This window comes from Scophthalmus maximus, chromosome 1, assembly GCF_022379125.1.
Source record: "Scophthalmus maximus strain ysfricsl-2021 chromosome 1, ASM2237912v1, whole genome shotgun sequence".
NCBI classification, from domain to species: Eukaryota; Metazoa; Chordata; class Actinopteri; order Pleuronectiformes; family Scophthalmidae; genus Scophthalmus; species Scophthalmus maximus.
In genome coordinates, this window is record NC_061515.1 from 17,045,868 (window position 1) to 17,058,402 (window position 12,535).

At 40.2% G+C, this 12,535-nt stretch overlaps 1 protein-coding gene across 1 annotated transcript; it reads right to left on the bottom strand.

Annotated features, from left to right (window-relative positions):
- Nucleotides 1-4,191: 4,191 nt before the first annotated feature.
- On the bottom strand, nt 4,192-12,095 carry ifnlr1 (interferon lambda receptor 1). Its single transcript, XM_035638408.2, has 7 exons — nt 11,758-12,095; nt 10,718-10,844; nt 9,070-9,242; nt 8,785-8,969; nt 7,941-8,085; nt 6,658-6,788; nt 4,192-6,290 (listed from the first exon to the last, which is right to left on the bottom strand). The coding sequence occupies exons 1-7, from the start codon at nt 11,798-11,800 to the stop codon at nt 5,316-5,318; spliced, it is 1,779 nt and encodes a 592-aa protein (XP_035494301.2). The 5' UTR covers nt 11,801-12,095; the 3' UTR covers nt 4,192-5,315.
- Nucleotides 12,096-12,535: the final 440 nt, after the last annotated feature.

A 12,535-nucleotide genomic window follows, 5' to 3' on the forward strand; every position in this document is an offset into this window, starting at 1 on the left:
TTTTGGAATATATCAATGAAAACACAATGAGTTTTTCTTATTTGCCATTCCTATTGATCCCTGACATTTGAGCTTCTCTCACATCATCTCCACTTGAAGCTGAAGCGGTCATTGTTCAACAGGAACTTGTCTTGCTGGAAAAGGAATTTTACTACATTTTCTTTTCATCTTCTCACATACCCGTGATTGGGCCCAGAATAGGCCTTAATGGACACCGAAGTCTCACGGATGATCGATCATTTCCTGGCAAGCCTTGACAGGTGTTTTCGTGCCTTTTCCTAATCAAGGATCCATTAAGAACTCATTAAAATGCAAGAGAGGAAAGGTAGGGCTGTTCAGTGTTTCCCATACATTGACTAGACTTTGGCGGCCCACCACGGTCTAATTTGTTGCGCCGTAGACTCATAGCAAACCGAAAATATTTTGACACTTCTCATAGCAACATAAAAGATTTCTAAAGGTACGTTCACACCGAACACGACGCAAATTATGCGTGCGAGTATAGAGTGCACACAGAGTCGATGCAAAGACGCGACTAGACATGAATGTGTGTGTTTTGTATGCCGTTTATTTAGTTTTAAAACTTGTGCATGTACAAACCACACGTGCCTACAATTCGAGAGAGCGGAACGTTATCTGTGAGCGTAAAACCAATTCTCGCGAGCAGTAATTGAGCCGCTGCGACTGTGGACTAAAGACCGACTGTGGACTGAAGACCTGTAGGACGCCGTTCTACATCTGATAAGATTTTCTTGAGATATGACTGACAGACGGACTTACTTACTTAAATAAGAAGCAAGATCAGTGAGAAGATGTCTCCAGCAGAGGAGCGTAGCCGTATCTGCTGCCCTTATATATAAAATATGTTTGAAAATTAACTTCATTTCTTTGAACAACAACAAAACATGTATGAGAGTGGAAATTAAATGAAAAAAAAATTATTTCTTAAACTCACATTGTCCATTTTGAATGAGCCTAATCAAATTTTGGGTCTAACTCTTGCGCTAACTCATCCACAGTTCACAGACAGACAGAAATGAAAACATCACCTGCCTGGCGGAGTTAATAACCCAAACAAACACAATGCTAGGCTGAATGAATGAAGTTACTCAAACAGGCAATTCAGTCAGATTATTGGGATATTTATACAAAAGCTCCCCGATTATGATATTACACATAGATCACATGTGTCTCATTTTGTTTGAACTGTTTTCTTTTACCTCAGTTTTTACCTCAGCCTGGCATGAACCAAATGAACTTTCAGTTGTCACACACTTTCCTTCCAATATTTTATAAGTAAATAAGACTCGGTCATAAAGTAATTTAATGGGGACATATCGAAGAGATCAGAGTACAGCATCATTAGTAGTCGGTTTTTCAGTCGACCCAGTTAACTCTCTGCACCTTATCATAAAAGATACATCTACAAAAAGATGCTGTGAATGTGGTTTAATGCTTTTATGACTGAGACACTCAACTTATCCTTGTTAAGTTCTCTCAACATCTTTTAAAAAAGTTTCTAATGCGGACATAATTTCGTCAAAGGGTGTTTTTTTTAATCTTTACTTCACTCTGCTACTTTGCTAGCATCTCTCCATGTTGGAACTTTGTCTTAAATATGGATTTAGAGTGTAATATATTAGTCAATCGTAACTGCCTGTAACCCAAAATTGCCCAAAAGACTGCTCTGGAATTCAAACCTCCAGGTGTCATTAAATGTCAACATGAAACTCTATACACTATATCTGGGGGGGGGGGGGGGGGGGGGAATCAAGGGCATACATCAACTTTCATGTGTGTGCTTTTTTTATTCTATGGAGAAGTAAAATAAGATCAATTTCTGCATTTTGGATTTCGAGCCAGCCTTCAGCTTTTATGGCAGTGATTGAAATGAGCATTTCCCCGTGCAAGGATCGACTCTGCTTGCCTCCCTCGTGCTCTCAGCAATAGAAATGACTCTGTCCCGCAGTATATTCACTGATTCAGGGAGGACACTCAGCCCTCAGCTGTGATTGAAATTCTGTCTGGGTGAACCCAACAGTTCTGCACAAACTACTATTCCCCATTCAAAGTTCTATCATGCCCCATAGCACTCAGGAGGGTTTGTCCTGCTCTCTCCCGTTCGGTTGTCTTTGGACTGGGAGATTTAAGAGGAGAAAGACAACTTCCTGGAAGACAGAAAGAACAGAACCTGCCAGTGCTGCCCGCTAATACACCTGCCCAAAGAAGAGCCTAATGGGAAGAGGAAAAGAACAATGAAAAGCTGGACAGCCCTGCGCCATGACAACACACTCTCCTTTTCCCTGCAGTGTGTTATCACACTGATTTGCTTTAAAACACAATTGTCTTCTTGGTTCACTCCTCGTGACCTTTTCTACATTTTGTTTGAATCACTTGTATGTAGTTTGACTGGATTTCTGCCAATTCCTTTGTGTCTCTCCCTCCCGCTTACTCCCACTCATAGGAGCCATTTTCACAGCTTAATATCATTATTAATTGAGAAGGGTCACAGGATGCCTGAGGGCTGTAAAATATAACATGTAACATGCTTATACTGGTGCGCACAGCCCCAACAATGTCCACTATTCCTATTTGCAAAATAATTTTATAATCTGCTGGTCCTGTAAATTATATAGAGCTGTATCCCAGCATTTAGTTATGAAGGAAGAATCTAAGAATCATAAAACATACAACTTCTTTTCTTGGACGCAGCAGTGTAGGTTGTGTGCTCTGTAATGAATGTACGATCTTATTGGACATATGTAATGTACCTGGTCATAAATCTGAGCTCTGACATGTTTGTGTAAGGTTTCTTGTTAATATCGTGTTGTAGGATGTATTGATTCAGTTTCGCAATAATTTTTCTTGGTAGGTTTGTAGCGCTCAGCTCCTAATCTGCAAAATGTCCACTCAGGATTTGTGAAACGGTTCCGGTACAGCTGAGACCAGCGTATTGTTTTCTCCGATGGTCAATCTTACTGTGACAGGTGACGGGTGAACGTGTTTTTGTGTTTGTTAGAGCGACAGCAACAGTGGGGCAAATGGCGCCTAGTCAGGGTATATACAAGGACATGCATCAGGGTATGGATCGTCCCTCCCATGCTTTTCATTCTTCGTTATGACTGATGTACCCAAAGCTCTGAATTTAATTTTTTTCCTTGAAAACCCACACATTGACAAACTGCTCTTTCAGGTATAAACATTACAGAAAAATACAATAATTAACAGACCCATTATAACTAATGCATGTTAATATTCTGTGTAGCTGCCACTGAAATTATGATTAGTTACTTACCTTTTAAAAGGGTATATTTATCCCTTTTGCTGTTACCTGTTTATAGGCCAAGATTTTACTGTAAAATATTCCATTGGGGTATCTGGCAGCAGTTGAATAATCAAGCGCACACAATGGGTATTGAACCAGAGATCTACCCAAGGCTTATGTTATCCTTTGCATCACATTGATGCAGTTAGCCGCAATGTTTCCCTCTTTGTGTTCGACAGTTGAATGGGAGAATCACTTCCTCGTTGCTACTGGAAAAGCAAGGCAAAGAAAGGAAAGGACCTCAGTTTGAAAGTTTATCCCAAGAAAGGTTCTTCTTTTTTTGGAGTAACATGTAAGAAATAATCCAAAGGTCCAGTTAGGCCAAAAGAAAAAAATAAACATATATTTTTAATTATTCTTCCATAAATCAATTTTTTTTCATATAAAAATACATTGATAGGCTTATAATTTAACCGTGTGCAGTGCACTGCAGTGGAAACAACATGCCACCAATGTGGCGTTAAACATTGAAACTCTATCATTTAGACAAAGCTTTTATGGTTCTGAGTCCTTGACTGAAAAACATACGCTACTTAGCAACAGGCTGTTGAGTTGTACTGTTTATGACATGTGCTAAAAAACTTGCCTTGCACTTTGGATTCTTAGCACAATCGACCTCAGCACTCATTATTGTATGAGACAGTGGATGTCCACAGTATGTAAACAGGACCATTGCCTGTTTAAATACAGCACTTAAACATGTATTTCATGTTTGATTTCATAATTCTACTAATGACCAATGTCAATAACTGAGCGGTTTTATGCTCAAAAGTTAAAGATTTCTAAATACTTTCTTCTGTACCTTCCTCAATCAATCCAGGGAATACGTGGTGTTCTGTGAATACAAAAATCTGAAACATAGTAACTCAGCTTATTAAATGCAATTTAATGGCATTTTTGGAGTGTTTAATATCTTGGAATGCAAGTCAACCTTCCAACATAAACATTTAGTAATGTGAAAAGTTAAAACTGTATAAATACACAACAAAACAAAGGTAGAACTTTATATTGCATTCAGTCAGTTCCATTCATTCAGCAGACAGAGGTAAAGACACAATGTAATGTGATTCACATCACACACCTGACATTATTACTTTACAGTTGTGTATAAGGGATTGTGTTTGCATTATTTGAAAACCGAGGTGTTATCAGGGTGGCCTAGGCTGCACCAACTGACCCCAACTTTATAATATATTTTTATACAATGTCGTTTTCCTACCATGAAAGAACCGCAAACAATGAGTTCATGAACAAAATATACATATAATTATATGTTACAATCCTTTTTTTATGTACAGATGCAATCATTTTGATGTATTTCCTACATCATTGATAATACTGACATGTGTTGGTGAGTGTAAAAATAGGAATATTTTCATTTTTAATAGATATTCAGTCAATAATCCTATTTCAAACAGCTCAAAATGTGACGATGGGAGTTGGACCGTGTCTAACGCTTTGGACAGCTACACAGGGAACAGATTTGTTTTCCTATCTAATCTCAGTCTGATTGTGCACATTGTAATTTCAAAGTGACCAGACTGGGTTTGTGTATTTAGGGAGTGTAATAAGTTGCAGTAATGTGTCGTCATAGTGATGGCAGACATGCACATGCTGACTATATTTGAAGAGTTTGGGCTGTTGTTTATTGTACTTTTTATGCTTCTGCCAGAACAATTATTTTTCACATTGGCCGTCCGTCTGTTCTCGATATGTCACGGCCGCCTGAAGGCATTACATTTTATATTCAAAAGGTCAAAGGTTGACCTCACTTTGACACAGTGTCCCGCAAAAACACTTTTCTGACCATCACTAAATTCTCAGCATGAGAAGAGGATATTGTGAACTATTGTGAACGGGGAAACGATTAATCTGCTGAGTTCTGTAGTCCCATCAACTGTCTCGTCCCTCTTTTGTTAAATAGGCTACTGCAATGAAAATGTTTCAAAGATATTTGTCGACCCAGATAAGAAAAGGCATGAGTGGAAATCTACTCTTGAATTTGTACCATCCAACTGCCCAAAACCATTGGCCTTGATCTCTCCCCTCCTCTGTCCATATCTCCTTCACCTTCCTCCTCCTCTTTGGGACCATTCCAATGGTAGTTTGTCCTTCTGTATTCACAACTGTCTTCGGATGCAGCACCGAGAAGGATTGCGGGCATCCAGTTTTGTTTGTAACCCGATTCACAAGATGGTGTGTTCTGACATTGCAGGTGAAAACCGGGAGCAGCTGGCTGTGTTGGTGAGTAATGAGTGCTGCAGTATGACTGGGTTGGTGTGTTCACTGTGCAATCATCACACCCAGAGTCTGACCACTCAGAGCTGTCGAAGCTCTGCGATGATGCTAAGGATAGTGCCTCCTTTTTAAAGTGCATGAGGTCCGATAAAAGAGGTTTTCTCTCTGGGTTAAGAGGTGATGCTGTTGACTTGAGAGTGAACAAAGGCAAAACAAGCTGTCCTTTGGTATCACGTACTGTGTGCACGTGCAGAGGCCTGGCTGGATTGCTCTCACAAGCATCCACGTCACGTAATGCTGGTAATCCGTGTGACATCAACTTTGGAGTGTTTCCACATTTATCCCAGAGTTTTGCACCGGGAGGCAATGGTAGGTCACTGGTTTCTCTATCTTCAGTGCTAGCCTGCTGAAAATCTTCATTCTCATCAGCAGGTACATGAACAGCCACTGCACTGTAGATTTCAGAGGACTGGGCGCTCACATCCAAGGGATTTGGGGTTGGACTGCGGGCAACAGTGCCCTCAGAGGACCCAGTGCTGCCCTGCCAGGCTTGGCAGATGATGTCCTGGGGTGAATAACCTCCAACCCTGTCTGAAGGCACATTTGGCTTCATCTGAATTGTGGCGTACACTGTTTGATCTCTTGGAGTGCTGACCACCGGTGTGGAAATGATGATACAGCTGTCTGGAGATTGCAGTGCTCTACTCGGGGTGCCAGAAGTAGTTACCTTTTAAGGAAGACAGACCCATGAAAGATAAATAAATGCTTCACAACAAGTTTGATTTAATTTTTGAAGAGTGTATATATACACTGTGGCAATTACATGATCATTATCTTAAATTCCTCAGATTTTCATTCATACAAAGAACATAGCCAGCACACAAGACACTAACCACAATATATTTCTCATTACTGAAACCATCATTAGCCACCGGATACTCTTTCATTACACACATCCACAGTGTCTCATCATGTGTTATTACTTTGATGTTTGCCGCCTCCCATGTGCCAGAGGGCTTGATTTTCCAGTTAGGCAACATTTCCTTGTTTTAACCCAGACACGCCAAAGGAAACTGAAGAAAGAATATTCTCACCAATGATTGTGGCATGTCCGTGTGCTTTCCACCCTTCACATAGTTGCACGTCCACACAACTGACATTGTGACTATGGCCACCAGAAGAGCAGCGCTCATGAAAAGCCATGGTAAAGGCATCCAGGGACTACCTGAGGGACAAGAGCATTGGTGTCACGTTATCCCGGGGGGGAAAATGGCACAACTGTAAAATCAGATAACCTCAAGCACTTGAAAATAGTGTCATTAAAAAATTCCCACTATGACGAACAAGCTTAGGCATGTTCTCGAGGAGTATTGCTGTAACATCCCTGTGATGTTGTGCTGGTGAATGCAATGCATTTCTGGATGTTCCAGTACATACTACTACTTCTGGGAAGTAGATGTGTGATGGTTAACAGGAACTCATCTCAAGTGGAATTTTTCCTTAAGGAATAGGATTTCAACGTCTTTGAATGCATTTTGGTAAATTGAAATGCACATGTTTAATATTCAAGGGCAAAACCATGTATATTCATTTTTGTCAGGTTGAAGAGTTGAGAATAAAGAATAAGGAAAGTTAAGGTGAAAAGAACAGAAGGAAAACTTTGAAAACAGATTGTGTTATCTCTTTGTCACATCAGTATGTCAACAATAGAGTGAGGGGACGCTGGTCATGCACTTATTAGAGCAGTTTTCTTGGATTGCCTCTTCATTTCAAATCATTAGTAAAAGTATTTTAGATGGATGGAAATCAAAATATTAACAATGTGGTCATTGTGGCAGTACCAGTATTTTTCCTCAGCATCTTTCTAGTGTGAACCACTGAACTTGATGTGTTATACTGTGACAGTGAGAATTGGTGAAATGGGACTGATTTTATGTTTGGTAATGTATTACCAAACACCATAACGTTTTCCCCATCACATAAGCTACGATAAGAAAAATTAGTTGTGAATGGGTATTATCTACATTCTGCACAGTAGGTGGGTCCTTAAAAACTTCTGACCAAGTTGTTGAATGTCACATTGTTGTAATAAATATTAAATAAGAAACAAATGAGAAAATTATAAGGCTAAGGCTTCTCCTTTCAGTCAAGTATTATAAATTCAGTTCCTGTGAAGTTATTTATTAAATTAATTCATCCAAACTTGGCAAGGGATTCTCACATTATATAGAAAGAGCTTGTTGTGGCTAAATGAGAAGATCTTTATGAACAAATATATCATCTGCTCATGAAGTTTTAATAGGTTGATCAATATATTGTGGTGTTCTTCTATTAGAGGCTTAAGAAGAGAGGAGGTTGTGGTTGGCTATGCTCTCACCTGGCAATAATGTGACACAGAAGGAGGTGTTCTCACTCACTGGGCGGCCCCACTCTGAAAACGGCCTGTAGACTACATGGCCGCAGTACTTTGTTTGGTTGTTCTTCAAGTTGATGACAAAACGTCCAGTTGTGGTTTCATTGACCTGTAGGCACATTGGGTCATATGGATGATAAGTGATCAGTCTGTTATCCATTGAAGGTTGCACAAATCACATAAACAAGAAAACTCACAGGGCACATTTCTGCTCAGTTAACTTGTTTTTCTGTTAGTCACACAGACTGTATATAAAGATGGACGACGCAACGTGGCTCCACTTCCCCCCACTGTACAAAAATGAAGCCCGAATATCCTGGATTATCGCACTGGTGACGGCATTTGGAGCCAGAGTCTGCGCAGTAGTGGTCATGGAGTGGGGCCATGGTGTCAAGGTCCCACCAATACTCAAACTTGACCAATCGCAAGTCAGTCTCAGATATGAATTGTGACATTTCACCCCGTTTTTAAAGCATCAAAAAACTTAACTAACTTTTATGGAAATGGAATTACAGGAAAAATTTGCACTTGCACATACAGCACATCAGCATGATTAAAAAATTTTAAAAGTTATTTGGCCCATGTCCCATCTGCTAACATGTAGGAGGCTGGGTTTATGGCCCATACTGCAGCCAGCCACCAGGGGGAGATCAGGATGTTTTGTCTAGGGAGCTGTCATGACCTCCCTCTTTTTATACATGATTAGTCTATGATCACTTTATTAAAAGATGCATAGATAAGCTTGGAATTGTGTTTTCAGACTGCCTTTATACAACATATTTTTGTACGTATATAAATTCAGACTCACCAGTGTCGCCCACTTTGGCTCAGTGATTTTTAAGATGTAAACAATTACAGCTTTGGAGGGCCCATTTTTACTGTTGCTGATGATGTCTCCAACGGAGACTCCAAATGGCCCCAAGGGCAGGGTGACATTAAGAAACAGGGATGACACTGTTGTGTGTGTAGAAAACATGGGTGCACCAAGTATAGCTGTGGAGACAAGGAAAGATGAATTAATAAATTTTGCTACAGAATACATCTGACTTGCAGGAAACAAACAAAATGCATGAACAAATGAAAAGATTCTTACTGTCTGCTATAGGTTTAAACCTGGTGACGGTGCGACCAAGCAGACGACCGTTAACATACACCTGAGCATGGTAATGAACGTCGTGAATCGATGGGGTTTCCGCTGTCAGGTCACAGGTCAGAGCAGTAATGTTCTGACACTCCTCTTTTGTCAGGAACTGCTCTCCAGCATCACTGTAATAGGAACAGAGAGTACAGTGTGATCAATCTGATACTGAAACTCCATGAACATGGACATGACAGTGTAGGTTTAATGTTGCCCATTTGAGACAGGTGTCTAGTTATAACACCCTAACCCTAACCCTAATTAAAGGATAGGCTCAACAATTTTCCAAGTCTGTCTTAAAACAGTCCTAGTCGGCAGTCTAAGTTGATCAGAAATCCCTTTGATACTTTTCAAACTTACAGTATTTTCAGTTCTAAATCTCCTAGTTATGTTTTCCTGGACAGGATTTCTTGTTGATATGGCAAACAAAATCTGCCTCAGTTATATGGACACATGAAAGGCCGACTTGAAAAATTGTGAATCCATCCAGGCACTAAAGTAAATGTTTACAATGTAATAACAACCCAGGTATCATCGTGACCCATTCCTCATTTGAACACACAGTGCCTTTTTTAAAGAAGACAAATGACAGAGTTTTTGTTTTAATGAGGACCTGATATTGAGCGGGCATAGTTAAACCAGTCTTCCTCTGCGGCGGATTTGATGCTGGAAGTCGCTTTAGAAATTTGAGGTGACGGTGGCTGGGAGGAAAGTCAATAGGACAGGGGTGGCACTTGACATTTGTCTGGGAAACAGCGTTGGGAGTAATTAAGGAAAATTGCATTCGCAACAGTTTGTAGAGACCGAGTAAAAGGAAGAAAAAAACAAATACTACTCGGAAGCCAGAATGTGCACACTGACAGCTCCATCTCCATCCAGTGAGCAGAGCAGAGTGCAGTCTACACTGAGGACTGGGAACAGGCCTTGTTGCCTTGTAGCTAGTCTTTATTGTTGCTCCTAACCCACTGGAAGTTGAGCTGAACCCACGCAAAGATGTCACACACACACACGCACTCTTAATTGTGTAACAATGTGTTAGTCCATGTCTCAGTACTGTCAGACTGACAGTGGCACTTAGTCACAAGCCCCATTTGTTCCTTCTAGGGACGTTAAGATAAAAATTAAAACTGCAGTTTTTAGCAAATTTTGTAAATGTTGTATTTGTCAGATACGGTTTCAGTCATGGATTTGTTGTGCTTGTGTTAATGACACCTTTTGTATTTGGGATTGGTTCACTACAGTCAAAGAACATGATACCTAGTGCATTGCCGTCATGTCATTTTTGGTCAACAGTGGAGCTCAATTTGGCTCAGTAGACCAAACTGTACTATTTTTACATAGGATCAATTCCATGTTGCTTTAGGCCTTTTTGTTTGATCATGGGAAATAAGGCCAGGTTAGAGTTAGATCCTGTATATCCTCATTTCTGTGTTCGTTATATTCCTGCCATAGTATAAAAATACCACTTATTCACCAGAGCTATACTCCTTATTTGTTCACCACTTTACATGGACTCATGCATGGAAACACAAATGTGCAAGAGGGCAATAGAAGTAAAGTAGTTGTAGTAGTAATAAATAATAATAACCATCTGCCATCTTACCTCCAGTACTGGACACTGTAGAACAACTTTTCACCTGTGGAGGCAGGTTTCATCGGCTCCCAGTGGAGCACGTTGTTAAAGTTCTTGGAGACAAAATACACTTTCCCATTTCCAGTTGAAAGACACGCTGGAGGGGGAAAAAAAGAAGCCAAATTTAATGACAAAATTCTGTCAGTTTAATAATATGGCACATTTGTATTCTTTAAGTTTTGTACTAATTGATATGCTGCAAGTATAGGACACTGCTCTGGGTCTTTATCACTGAGGTAATGTCTCATCTTTATCTACATTGCAGCCCAGACTTCCAATCACAGCACACGCTGTGAAACCGTTCAAGCCCCAGCATCCACTCTCAGCCCGTCTCCCCACACGTATGAAGTCCTGGGAGAGGCACAGTCGCTCTATTTTCACACTATTGCTGCCAAACCCCGAGTGAACCAGGACCAGGGAGAGATGACAAAAGATGGACTTTGTTTCTGCTGGTTGCCGAAACTCAAAACTGCGCCTTGTTTCGCAACTTTGCCCGTGATATCTTTTGTGTAAGTAAATAATTACCATCTCTCGGGCCGGTACACAATCCTTTAGTGTGAGAAGTCTTCTCTGTCGTACAGTGATTCATGCATGAACTATTTTTTCATAACGACAAGCTATATTCACATTTAGCAGCCCAGAGCATATTACAGTTTTAATGTTATAATCCATGTAGGTTATTGAAGATGTGAAGGACACATTATTGTGACGGTCGTCCATTCAAAATTGGCATTTTTACAGGCTGTACAATTATATAATCAATATCACATCAGCCAGACTCTGCAATGAAATGGCATTTTCCATTGATCACTAACATTTAACACTCAAGTCCTTGTGTGGTAGGACTCTCCTTCACTTCAACTGAGAGAGAATCACTCTCCGTCAAACATGTTACTTTGCTTTATCACTTTAGTGTTATTATTTATTTCTCCCATCAATTGCCCATAAAATGCTTGACTGTCGGTAATTAACGTCAAATCAAAGATCCATGTTAGTTCCTCCGTACTCACCATAGCAAAACAGCAGGAGGATGATGAAGTGCACAGGCCACATCTTCCTCTGATATGTGGGTCACAAAAAGTATCAAAATCCGTCTCTGTATCAGCTGCTGCTGTGTTTAGAATTTTTAAGTAAAGTAATGTAAATACACACCACCAAAAAAACCCAAACAAACAAAAATCCTTAATCTCTGTAATCCTGCCAAACAAGCAGAGTCAAATGTCAAAAACAACTATGGAATATTAAAGTTGTTTTGGGCTTTCGGAGCATTTTCCCAACTCAACGTCCTCAAACATCTCTCAGGTGTCCTGGGAAAGGAGTGGCTTCACACAGGTGTGTGTAGGTGTACTTTGGCATATATTTTATCACTATGTTCCTGTTTTTCTGCTACTCTATGTTCCACCCACTTGGCATTCTTTCTCTAGACGTGACTTCCCTTTTACTCCCTCCTCCCTCTCTCTCTCACCCTTTCTCTCTGCTCGTCTTTCAGGTTATTAGTTTACTGGAAATCATCAAGACGTAGAGGACTGAAAGTGAAAGAACATGGTCACACACACACAAGCACGGGATGTCTCCAGGTGTGTACCTGGTTCACAGACCATTGAGTACATACAGGCTGAAACAACAGACCTTGATAAACAAACATAATGAATAAATATTTAATTAATTTCCTCATTGCCGTAATAACATGACACAAAACAAGCTCGGAGGGACGTGAATCTGCTCTTACCCAGTTCAGGAGTTATTATTAATTAACATTTGTAAAAGCAGACATGAAGGGCTTGTCTA

What these genes read in the sequence shown, in the direction of transcription:
- ifnlr1 (XM_035638408.2), bottom strand. Translation starts at nt 11,800, where the DNA reads ATGTGGCCTGTGCACTTCATCATCCTCCTGCTGTTTTGCTATG. An exon ending in GTTTAAACCTATAGCAGACA is followed by an intron (nt 8,970 to 9,069) that starts GTAAGAATCTTT and finishes TTGTCTCCACAG; the next exon opens with CTATACTTGGTGCACCCATG. An exon ending in CGGACATGCCACAATCATTG is followed by an intron (nt 6,291 to 6,657) that starts GTGAGAATATTC and finishes CTTCCTTAAAAG; the next exon opens with GTAACTACTTCTGGCACCCC.